At 48.7% G+C, this 12500-nt stretch overlaps 1 protein-coding gene across 2 annotated transcripts in view; it reads left to right on the top strand.

Annotated features, from left to right (window-relative positions):
- TBC1D22A (TBC1 domain family member 22A) overlaps positions 1-12500 on the top strand; it is a 357164-nt gene that overhangs the window by 3151 nt on the left and 341513 nt on the right. Inside the window, exons 1-3 of one of the 2 annotated variants that reach the window (XM_074227261.1) lie at positions 4717-5896; positions 10107-10163; positions 11604-11950. In XM_074227261.1, coding sequence (XP_074083362.1) covers positions 5802-5896; positions 10107-10163; positions 11604-11950 — 499 coding nt within the window. In that variant the 5' untranslated portion in view covers positions 4717-5801. Of the gene's footprint in view, positions 1-4716; positions 5897-10106; positions 10164-11603; positions 11951-12500 lie in introns of those variants that run through there. The other variant, XM_074227262.1, reaches the window with a different exon arrangement.

Raw genomic sequence — 12500 nt, 5'->3', positions numbered from 1 at the left:
TGACTTGTGCCCCTGTTGACACTGCTGATGAGCGGCCCTGCACCTTGACCTTTGGGTCAAGTGGGGGGAGACTGGGTAAAGATTTTGGGGGAAGGAATTTAAAGAGGAGACCCTGGGAGTGACCCTGGCAAGGGGGGGGGGTCGCCTCCTTCCTTCCTGACTCCCCTCCCAACCCTGACCCTACTGGGCCTGGGGTCTGGTATGTTCTGCCCCCGGGGACTGAAGTTTTCTGGAAGAAGTCTGTGATTGCTTGGGGGGATGTTGGGGGTGGCATGTGACCTGCCCCATCTGCTGCCTTCCTGTTTTTGTCTTGGGTGTGTTGGGTGGACCCCGCACTTCCTGCCCCCACGTACTGTTGCCACCTGGGCAGTTGTGAGCACTGACCAGCCTGGAGGGAGGCCTGTCCTTTTTAATGTCACCTGGGGAGGGTCCTTACAGGTTGGGCCTTGGGGGTCTCCTTTGGTCTTATTTTCCTCCCCCCACTGTGGTCTCCTCTGCTGGTTTCAGCCACTTCCACTTCTCCTTCCCTCAGCTCCGCTCAGGGCCAGACCTGGCTCTGATTCTGACTCTGTTGTTTAGGCTAGGTGGGGTGCCTGCCGTCGAATGGGGGACCTTGGTGGTCTTCTGCCTCCTAAGCAGCCACTGAAGGATGTTCCTGAGTGGAGCTCTGGCTGTTTGCCAAGCCCTGTATTGGGGGGCCCCCTTCTTCTGAGCCCCTGATGCTTTCAAGTCACTTGCTCTTTTGGCCATCTGCCATGTCCCCCACACCAGCCTCCTCTACCAGGCCACTTGCCCCACCAGGCCACAGGGACCACTCCTTGTCCTCCTCAGGGTAGAAGTGTCTGGGTAATGGTGGGGACCGCTGGGGTGGAGCATGGAGAGGGGGTCCTGTGCACCTGAAATGCAGACACAGGAAGCTAAGCCAAGGGTCTGGAGCCAGTGTGATGAGACAGAGGAGAGCTTTGAGATGGTGCTCAGGGCAGCAGAGGCCTGTGGGGGAGAGCAGTGCCCATTGGGCTAAGGGATGGAGCCTGAGCCGAGCTGAACGGGGTGGGGAGAGTGAGGAAGGGAGGCACAGGGAGGAGGGGGAAGGATAATCGGGGGCCCCTGATGAGGCATGCCGAGGCCTTCTCGCCCAACTGTGGATTGGCTCTGCCAGAGTGGGGAGCTCAGGGAAGTGGAGTACGGCCAGACCAGGAGAGTGGAGGAGGCTGGGGCGTGAGAGCGGGCAGCAGGAGCCACGTCTGGCCTGTCTCCCCAGTCCTTACCCACTCGAGCCCATCATCTGCTCACAGCCAAGTTTCCTTTCCTAAAGAGAAACTCTGACCATGTCAGAAAGCCAGGCCTCCAATTCCAGTGATTCCATGGCCTTTAGGTTGAAATTGAGATCCTCAGCCTGGCTTTGAGGCCCTTCCAGTCTTCCTTCACCTCATTCCTTGGTCTGGCAATAGGGGCCTCTTGCTCTCCCTTCTCATCTCTGGAGGAGATCCGGGTTCTGACCCCTCCCCCTTGACTGACCCCCAGGCCTCCCCTCCCTCTCTTGGTGACTGCATCAGCTCCCATGGCTCCATTGATCGTCCTGATGCCCTTTCTCTGGCCTGGCCTAGTTTCTGCTAAGCCACAGTCCCTCTGCCCTTGCCCATCCCTCCAGGTGTTTCCATCAGCCCACTTTTCTTTCCCTTTTCTGACCTCCCTGGACTCCCCAGACCAGTCCCACTGGCCCCTGATGCCCCATTTCCTGCCCAGCTTTCCTTGTGCTCTGCCTGTCACCTCTGCCTCACTTCCCTGGCTTCCTTCAGACTGCTACAGGAAGTGTCTCCTTCCGGTCTGTTCTCTCCGGCATGTCCTGCCTGGGTCATGCTTGTGCATAGTGTCCCCTCTGCCAGTCAGGGCGCTCCGTGAGGGCAGCCCTGCCCTGCTTCATCAGTGCTGCTCGTCTGATAGGCCTTAATGACCGTCCAGTCCAAACTCTTTCCAGACGGAGTCCTCTGTGAAACTTAATGGCCAGTAGGCAGTGTGTGAGTTATCTCCTCTTCTCTTCACAACAGCCCTAGCTGGTAGGCTGTGGTTACAGATGAGGAGACTGAGGCTGAGACTTGCCCAGTGTCACTCTGGTCTTCCCTGTGTGTCACTTCACCAGGGCCTCTGTCATGTCTCCAAGGGCATGCAGAGTTGAGAGATGAGGGAGCTTTTCAGGTCCCAGACTAAGTACCTTGTGTACCTTGGTCATTCCTGGGGGTGCACTACCAGGAGGAGGGAGGATCCTGGGGTCTGGGACCTTGGCAGTGTGAACTGGAAGCCTTGGTTGGCTTCCTGCACCAGAAGCTACCCCTTCATGGTCTGACCCAACTCTCCTTCTTGTTCTTTTCCTGTTTGTCTCCTGGCTCTGTCCTTTTGACCTCCCTTCCTCAGAGCCCTTCACACTAGGACCCTTTGCCCTGGTGGTCTGCCCTGACTGACCTCGTTATTTTGCATTGGCTGCTTTATATCTTCTTGTACCGCTGAACGTTAGGCGCTCAACAAGCCTTTATTCACTGTTACTGCTGCCAAACACAGTGCTGGCATTGGAAGGGCCCCCACAGTTAGCCCTTCTCCCTTCCCCCTTGTTGAGGATGGAACCTGAATGGGATCTGAAAGAAGCCAGAGAAGTGAGGCAGAGCTGAGGGGCCAGACTGGGACCCAATGGGAGCTGAAGAGGCTGTGGGCAACTCGGGAGAGGATGGGAAGGTTTGCCCCACAGTCAGAGGACTCTGGCAGTGGAGATTCCTGGGGTCCTTTTTTATTTTATTTTTTAAAGATTTTATTTATTTTGAGTTTTACAATTTTCCCCCTAATCTTACTTCCCTCCCCACCCCCCGCAGAAGGCAATTTGCCAGTCTTTACATTGTTTCCATGGTACACATTGATCTAAGTTGAATGTGATGAAAAAGAAATTATATCCTTAAGGAGGAAACATAAAGTAAAAGAGATAGCAAGAACAGACAGTAAGATATCTAGTTTTTTTTTTTTCTCCTAAATTGAAGGTACTAGTCCTTGGTCTTTGTTCAAACTCCATAATTCTTTCTCTGGATACAGATGGGATTCTCCATCGCAGACAGCCCCAAATTGTGCCTGATTGTTGTACTGATGGAACGAGCAAGTCCATCAAGGTTGATCATCTCCCCCCATGTTGCTGTTAGGGTGGACAGTGTTTTTCTGGTTCTGCTCATGGCGCTGAGCATCAGTCCACACAAATCCCTCCAGGCTTCCCTGAATTCCCATCCCTCCTGGTTTCTAATAGAACAACAGTGTTCCCTGACACACATAGACCATGGTTTGTTAAGCCATTCCCCAATTGAAGGACATTTACTTGATTTCCAATTCTTTGCCACCACAAACAGGGCTGCTATGAATCCTTTTGCACTAGTGATGTTTTTACCCTTTTTCATCATCTCTTCAGGGTATAGGCCCAGTAGTGGTATTGCTGGATCAAAGGGTAGGCACATTTTTGTTGCCCTTTGGCCATAGTTCCAAATTTCTCTCCAGAAAGGTTGGATAAGTTCACAGTTCCACCAACAGTGTAATAGTGTCCCAGATTTCCCACAACACTTCCAATAATGATCATTGTCCTTTCTGGTCATACTGGCCAGTCTGAGAGGTGTGAGGTGGTACCTCAGAGAAGCTTTAATTTGCATTTCTCTAATAAGTAATGATTTAGGGCAATTTTTCATATGACTATGGATCACTTTGATCTCCTCATCTGTAAATTGCCTTTGGATCGGCATAGCCTTTGACCATTTGTCAACGGAGGAATAGCTTTTTTTTTTAAATTTTGACTCAGGTCTCTGTATGTTTTAGAAAAGGGTCCTTTGTCAGAAACATTAGTTGTAAATATTGTTTCTTCCTGGGGGTCCTTCCTCTGGGTGCTTGGTAATTCTGGGAGTTTCCTCACCCCTGCTCTGGTAGAGGTCTGGGATCTGCTGGGGAAGGACTGGTTGGATTTGGGCTTGTGTCCCCAGCACCATGGACAGGGCATCCCCTCTCTCCTCTTTTCTCTCTCTCCTTTGCCCCTCACCTGGAAGGCAGTCACTGAGTAATTATACCCTGGCTAATTGAATCCCTGCCATGGGGCACAGGCTTGGCCCATCGTTGTCATTGAATCCACATTGAATTGGATGGAGCTTGTTGGGCAGATTTGGATCTAACTTCAATGCCTCCCTGTCCTAGTGCCAAAGCAAATGGAGTGTGGGTTCCCATGTCTGGGATGAGGCCTTTGACCCTGGGTTCCTCCCCTAACCAGTCAAGTGGCCTTTTTTGGGACCACCTGTGACTCAGTGCCTGCTCAAGGTCTAAAGGTGACTGCCATTTGGTCTCTTCACTTCTTGGTGTCACGTTCCAGGCCAGCTACCCTAGAGCCAACCCTGACCTTTGGCCTTGTCTTTTCTTCCCTTTCTTTTCCTTGATTGCATTTCCTGGCTGGGACTTGAGGATCTCCAAAGTTCACGGCATATCTGCTCCCTTGGGTCCAGCAGGGGCAAGTTTAATTCTTGTAAAGACAACTGGTCTCTCTAGAGACCCTGACCCCACTCACTGAATTACTCAGCATTTATTAAACTACCTTGTGCCAGAGCCAGACCCCTGTGCTGGGCACTGGGGATAGAAACCCTCTGACCTAACCTGCCCTGCCCTGGGAGTGGGGCAGGCATATGCAGGTGGATCACTTGATGAAGTATTTTCCTAAGGTCTTATCTAAAGACTTTAGAACCAGCCTATTCCCTGCTGACCCTGTGAGGTCAGTCTAGACTCGATCTGGAGATCGAGAGAGCCTGACCAGAAGGGACCATTGAGTTCACCCCTCTCTTGATGTGCAGATGGAGAGACTAGGGCCCGACATTTCCTGTTGGACTCGGTGTCTCTGGTTTTTCTGCCTCCCAGCTGTGCGTGTGCACCCATCTGGCAGCAGCATTCTCATTGGTTCCCCTGCCTCAAGTCTCTCTCCACTCCAGACCTTTTCCTTCAGCCAGTCTGACCCTGTTACCTCCTACCCAGAAATCTACAGTGGCTCCCTCAGGATCGAAGAGAGGTCTCTGTTTGAAAATCTTCGTAGCTGGACCCTTCCTGCCATTACAGTCTTCATTTTGACTGCCTACCATGTTTTCCCTGGTCCACTGACATTAGCCTCTCTGCTGTTGCACATCGTCCTTTCACATCATCCTTGCCCATCTTCCCAGCTCCGTGTCTTTTCAAGATCATTTATTACCCACGCCTGGAATTCCCTCCCTCCTCATCTCAGCTTCCTGGCTTCATCTTACCCTGCACAGGATAGGTCTCCTCACTGCTAATGCCTTCTCCCCTGAGAGGAGCTCCTGTCTCCCCTGTTATTTTCTTGGCTGTTTGTACGTTATCTCCCCTATTCAGTAGGGAAAGGACTTTTTTTCTCTTTAACTTGAATCTCCAGGACTTTGCCTGACCCCATAGTACCAGGAATCATCTTCAAGGAGGAGCTTCCTAGTGGGGTGCTTAATCCATGTGAGGTCAATTGGTGAGAACTGAGAGAGTTAGATTTGGATCTGGGTCCTCTGACACCAGAGACCCTTCTCCTTTCCTTTGACACCATATCCACCCTCCTCCATCAGCTTCTTCCATTGCTGGGGCCATTATGTCTCCCTTGTTGCCACTTACATCTGGTTCTCAGTGCTTTGTGGGTTCTCATTTAGAATGGGGTGATTGCCATTCAGCTGCCTTCTATCTTCAGTCTAGCTAGACAGAGCAAAAATAACATGCTGCTGTTCCAGTTCTGACTGTAAACCCGTTTTATTCAGATGAAGTTTAATGACTCCCTTCTGGGCCAGCTACTGACGCTGAACAGAAGACATCTAGTTGTTCCTGACACATTTGGCGTTAGAGAGGCGGAAAGGTGAGGAAAGAAGTTGACCAAGGAATGGGGCTGGTTTTCCCCTATGTTCTTTTGGACTAATTTGTTTCTGTTTTTGAAACAGTATTAGTCTTGTTGACTTGAGGGCCTGCAAGGTGGCTCAGCCTGTCTATTCTTAGGAAAATATCTATCCAGGCTCTGCCTTTTCTGGAAGCTGATGAGGTCCCTTCCTCATCCTGTATTCTTCCTAGTTTCATTGTTAATCTAGCTGGTTATAAACAGCTGTAAATGTGATCTCTGCAGAAGGAATGGAAGACAATCTCTGGGAGAGCAGAAGGCACAGTGAGGGACAGCAAAGGACCAGGGAGTCCACATTCAGCAGAAGGTGGAGGGGAGGGGCTGGGGTCTCCAGGTATCCACCAGTGCACAGACATGCGGAAAGGTGCTCTAAGCTGGCTTCAGTCCATTTGCGGGTGCATTGGAAGTGAGCTCCTGGCTCCCAGCTCCTTGCCATTTCATCATAGTCTTCAGCCCTACTTGAGGTCAGTAGACAAGGTCAAGTCTGGATAGGACAGGAGCAAATAGTATCCCCAGTAAAGGTAACCTCCAGCCTGTCGAGTAGGGTTCTGTACATAGTAGACATACATGTACTAGAGGGAAGACCCAAGCTGCCATTGCAGACTCTGGCCCCTCATTCTTCCCTTGGCCAAGAGAAACAAGAGTCTGGTTGCATTTGGCTGGGGAGGGATGATGCCACTTCTTCCTCAAACTGCCGTCCAACTTGGTTTCCACTTAACATGAGCTTTTAGGAGCTTGAGATGATGCACACGTTGGTGCTAATTAGGGATTTGGGGCATTTTTCTTGTTTAAGTGCTGTCGCACTTTCGTTGAAGGCTTTAATGCCTCCATAAAATTTTTTTCCAATGGCAGATCCGGTTTTTGTTATATTTTTAAGGAGTTAATCTCTGCCTTCTGTTAATTTCCTGGCCTAAAGCCAGGCATTGGAGGTGGCAGAGCAATTTATGGATCAACTAAACAGCCTGGCAGAGAGCATTACGACTTTAGACAGAGAAGGGGAAACAATAGGAACTGAAGAAGACTTAAGAGTGAGTTATCTCTGTGTACGTTTTTTAAAAACATAGATACTAGAAGTTATTGAATTTATTCTCTTGAAAATTATTTAGCATTTGGAAGGCTGCAGTGCCATTTCATTTGCATATCTCATCATTTAGCTGTATTATAATGTAGAGAAATAATGGAAAGAAGGGAAACCCAGCTCTTGTTTAGGTCATAGGAAAGTGCAACCCGGATGGATCTAGCCACCATTTGATGGTAGACATACTGACAAAGAGCAGTCAGGACCAGAGAGAAGTGAGCAAGAAGGAATGATGCAGAGCCCAGAAAGCTGTCTTGGAAGCAACATGGGAGGAAGTGCCATTGGTGATCTTGAAGATGACCTTCAGAGGACTGGAGGCCTGTTCTGGGGAGGAGAGATCAGCCTTGAAGGGAAGTTACTGGGAGAGTGCTTCCTGAGCAGAAGGGGAATGGACTGAGTGCTGGGACCCTGGAGGGCTTTGAGCTGAAGTTGACTTTCTGTTTCTGGGACCTTTGGAGAAGGGGCTCCACCTTTATTAAGGCATGGGAAAACTCCATCAAACTCCCAAGTGCTCCTTTCCCCTGCAGAAGAACCAAGATCTATTTATGGTTTCCAGATTTGAGCATGCTTCTTTGTGAATGACCCCTGCTCAAGGAAATTGTTGAAGTCAAATGTTCAATTCATCAAGAAAAATTAAAGAATGGAGACATGACCCTCATGGAATTTATAGTCTTGGCAGAAAGAAAAAAGGGAAATTTATAACTAAAGGTCAATAATGACTAAAGATAAAGGTGTAATTTGGATGGACCTGAGATCAAATTCCTGCTTTCCACTGAATACCTTTCTGAGCTCCCAACTGTGATAGAGAGAGAGGGTTGATCTCTCTGGCAATTCTACAACCCCATGACAATAATAGGTGTGAGGTTATTATGGTTTATTTTCCACATCTTCTAGCCTGGCTACTTCTTCCTGCATTCATGGGGGGAGATCTGATTCCCAAATTCTGGGTGGAATGTGTAACATGCTTGTCCCTGTCTAACTTCTATCAGATTACCTGCTATTTTTGGGGTGGGGAAGAGTGGGAGGGACAAAACTTTACGAAATGTTGAAAATTACCTTTACATATAATTGGCTAAGTAAATTAAATAAACAATTTTTGGGCTGAGAGGGGCAGTAGAACTGTTGATCATCAGAAAAATGGGTTTTCTTAAGTGTCTTCTGATGCCCTTGAAAATGTCTCTCCAGAAGGTATTTTATACATCTTCAGAACTTGCTGACTCTGTGAGAGAATGAGCCTAACGACAGATTGAATTCATCTTTCATTGTCTGTTCACTCTGTTGAACTCAAAGGGTACTGGGAGTAATGACTCCAACTTGGAGAAGAGAGGTTGATGAGCTCTAAATGAAGCCGACTATATGATCTGCTTGTCTGGCTTGTCTGTCTGAAATAGGAGAAAGCATTTAATTGTAAATGTGGTCATATAACTTTTTATTTATTTTATGCTCCCCGGAAAATTGCTTCTGTCTCATTTCTTGTTTTCCTGCTTGTGCTTCCCCCACCTCCACTCCTCACCATTGTCTCCTTCTTCTCAAAGACATCTTTTTCAGGATACTTTGCTTTGGGAGCTGCACTTTGGGGATGTTGCTAACCATAGATGTCATATTGAAGGTTAGGGGAATGAGGTTCATTATGGGAGTACAGATCATCCCTTGAGGGAGGGCAGCCAGGAGACCTAAAGTCAGTCTGGGGAATGGTGACACCAGTGACTTCTGTGCTGCCCACTTCCATTACTCTTTCCCCATTCTTCTCCTCCTCCTTCACCTGGACCTCTGCCCAGCCTCTGTCCAATGTTTATGCATTCTTTTTCTTGGAATATTCTCCTTTTTTCTCTCTTTGAAGGACTATTGTTGGGTTTTTCTTCTTCTGGTTCTCTTGATTCTAGTCATTCTCCAGGCCTTGGTGCTTGGAGCCTTTTAATCATCGGTGACCTTGGTGAGACCATTTTCAGTTGAATGGTGGAGTTGGAAGTCAGAGAGGATTGTGGAGTGAACAGAAGGTAAAAGTGTTAGAACAGTGTAGCCTAGAAAGCTTTTTCTAGGAGTTTGACTATGATAGAAACTGAAGATAGGATACAGGGATGGTAGGATCAAATGAAAGTCTTTTTTTAAACAGATGAGTTGGAAAATTGAGACATGTGGTAGAATAAGGTTAGGTGAAAGTAAATAAGGTGAGGAGAAATGATTAAGGTAGATGGTAGAAGTGGCAGGCTCTTTGAGGAGATGGGCAGGGATGAGTTTGAGAACCTAGGTAGAGAGAGGGTTTGGTATAGGCAGGGAGAAGGGCTGCTTCTTCCTCTAAGACCCAAGACTGGATGAAGTTGAGGTGATTTGGAGTATAGAGTAGGAGAGAGGAGCTTGTGAGACATTTTGGGAAATTCTCAATTGTGGGTGAGGAGGGGGATGCTTTGGGAAATCTGAGGAGAGAAGAAAAAATTTGGCCATTGGGAAGTACATGGATAGTCAGGGAGAAGTAAAAGGACTGGTGGAATATCAAGTAAAACATACACAGGAATCATATACAACAAGAGTGAGGTTGGGGAAACTTGTCAGGGATCCCAGTATCAGACTTTGAAGGCCAGCATTTCCAACTTCTTGTGTTAAAGATGAAGGAATAGGCTGATAGAGGTTAAGTATCATAGAGATTTCTGTTCCGATTTGTTCTGGACCAGCTGGCCTTTGTGATCCTGGGAAGAGAGGTCTGTGTTTTAGCTTAGCTACTTAATGTTCCTTTACTATGGGAGATGTTCTCTGGGCCTTCTGCACCCAACCTCTGGTCCCCATCTTGATGCTTAGGCTTCTATCATGGTTTGGAATTCCTGGTAAGTTGTGGCTCCGACCTTCTTGATGCTGTCAATTCCCATTTCATTTTTCCCTCATTGTACAGACAGAGGGTCTCAGTTATTGCCTCTTGTGCTGTGTCATTCATCCTTTCCACCCTTTTTGCCAGGTCTTTTTGTAGCTGTGCACAGTTGACAGTGGAGTTTTACCTGGGCCCATGTAGCCGCTAACATCTATGTTTTTTCTTCATTTAATTCACCAGGACAAAGGGTTAAGTTAGATAGAGGTTAATTTCTTTTTCTTTTTCTTTTCAAATAGTATCCAGCATGTGTATGGAGCCCAGCATCCTCCTTTTGACCCATTAGTACATGGCACGTAAGTTAAATGTCACCTTGGAAATGCTTGTCCTTGAGTATTTGTTTGGAGAGGGGAATGGGTCAGCTGGGAGCAGAGTCTCTCTAGTACTTCTCCCTCTGATGAACCCCAGGGCTGGGTTAGGGAAGGTGGGGAGAGGGTGAAGGGCCAGCATTCCGCAGTCCTTTGAGCCCTGGTGCCTCTCAGTTGTTTAGCTCCCTTGCAAATGGGGAAGAGAGGAGGGAGAAGCTGTGTGAAAGTGAACACCCTCCTCTGCTATCATATAGGCAGGAAACACATGGAGTTTCCCTCTTTCAGGTTCTTACATTTGCATTCTGGAGAGGTTTGGTCCCTTTCTGAGTTGGCATGCTTCTCGGCCAAGCCTTCATGTGCCCACGTTAATGATCGTTTGGGAATGAGAATGTGAGTGCCCCAAGGCAGGCACGACTTCATTTCTGTCCTCGATTCCCCAAGTCTGGCACAGTGCCGGGCCCAAGCTGATGTCCACTTAAGGCTGATGGGTTGGGTGTTAGAACAGATTAAAGACTGGGCAGGTTGGAGCTTCATCTGTAGAGGTGTGGATGTGGAAAGACCTGATTATATGTCTTGTTTCTGGGAACAGTTTTTTGTGTAGTTTTTATTTTCTATTAAAAGAAATTGAGTTGGATCACTTTCATGTACAAACAGCAGCTGAGAAGGGCTAACAATGGTTTAGCAAATCCATAAGTGACTTGCTTTAGGAAAATGCCATCAGGTAAGAAGGCCGATGAACTAGTGATGAAGGGGCCTCTGAAGTGCTTGTTCAGCTGCTGAAAGCCAAAGGGCTGCTTGACAGAGGGCGGATGTGCTCTCAATAGCGGATGGTTGGCTTATTTTTCCTGGTGCATGGTAGGAGCTGATTATATGCTTACGACTTTCCTTCTTGGAAAAAAAAGAAAATGAACCCTGACTCCATTCTAAGCCTGTCTGGGATGATGGGCGCCCCGTTGGCAGCTAGGCCAGAGTCTGACTTTTGTGCCCACTCATGCTTGCTGACCCAGTGGGATCCCATGGCAGGCATTTCCCTCTCATTGTTCACTTGGCCAAAAGGCCAGGACAGAGAAGGGGATGGAGAGCTTTGGGACCGTTATGTATCAGGCTGCTGTCCTTGGTGCCCAAAGACTCCTTAGGGCTTGCTCAGCAGTGCTCCTTCCTCCCCAGGCTAAGTCACTTGCACATCCAGGGAAGATGTTCCTTCCTTATTTAATTCCTGTGTTGGATGGACTCTGTGTGTGGGGTGTGTGTGTGTGTGTGTGTGTGTGTGTGTGTGTGTCTGTCTGTCTGTCTGTCTCCTCAAATGCTCAAATGTAGGTTTGTGTCTGTGTATTTCTGCCTTTTGCCTGCTCTGCTTTCTTCTCTCTCTTGGGGTGTTGTTACTCCTGGGGAACTTTTTAGAATAAAAACACTGCGTTTTGTTTACAGGTTGATTAAGACGGTCCCCAAGACACCAAGCACCCCAGTGAAGCCCAAGAAAGTCAGCACTTTCCAGGAGTTTGAGAGCAACACGAGTGATGCCTGGGATGTGGGGGAAGATGACGATGAGCTCCTGGCCATGGCGGCTGAGAGCCTGAACACAGAGGTGGTCATGGAGACAGCCAACCAGGTCATCCAGAACCATAGCCGCCGCCACGAACAGCACAAGGGACCTAAGGAGCACATTTGTGGTGACAGCGAGCGGGCCCAACGGCTCTCTGACCTACCCGCCGTGACAGGCAATGACAGCAGGCTGGTGAAGTCTGTCAGTGAGAGCCACACGTCCCAGGCTGCAGGTAATGGGGGGGCATTTCCCTCCAGGCTCAGGAAGTGCCCTGGACCTCTTGATAGGGCTGTGACAGTGCTTAACTGGGCAGAGATCAGCCTGGCAGACCTTGGGTCCTGTCCTCTTGGACCCTGTCAAGGCTTTCTCTTTGGATCTCTCTTCTTAGGCAGCATGGGGACCTTGACAGATCAACTGCCTGAACTTTGTGGGAAGTAAGTAAGGAGGGAATCCCAGTGCAAAGGACTCTCTTCCTTCCTTCCCTGTTTCCATCTTCCCCTCTAACTCAGGAAAAAGAAGAGCCTCTCCTTGTCTGGGTCCAGGACCCAGCATTAAGGGTCCTGGACTCCCTCCTCCAGCCATGTGGGCTCTGGCCTTCCATAGAATATGGCATGAACCAGGAACATAGAATCGACTGGTCTAGGGTACCTTCTCTGCGACTCATCGCTTTCTGACACTTCCCCAGGGTCATGTGGCTCATGTGTACTCACTGCCTCTTTGTGAACCTGGCCTATAGTGGGGGCAGGTGGGGCAGCCAGTGCCTCAGACCTGTGCCCTTCCAT

Source organism: Macrotis lagotis, chromosome 2 (genome assembly GCF_037893015.1).
Source record: "Macrotis lagotis isolate mMagLag1 chromosome 2, bilby.v1.9.chrom.fasta, whole genome shotgun sequence".
NCBI lineage: Eukaryota > Metazoa > Chordata > Mammalia > Peramelemorphia > Peramelidae > Macrotis > Macrotis lagotis.
The sequence above is the reverse complement of the archived record's forward strand: the minus strand, read 5'-3'. Positions and strand labels throughout refer to the sequence as shown.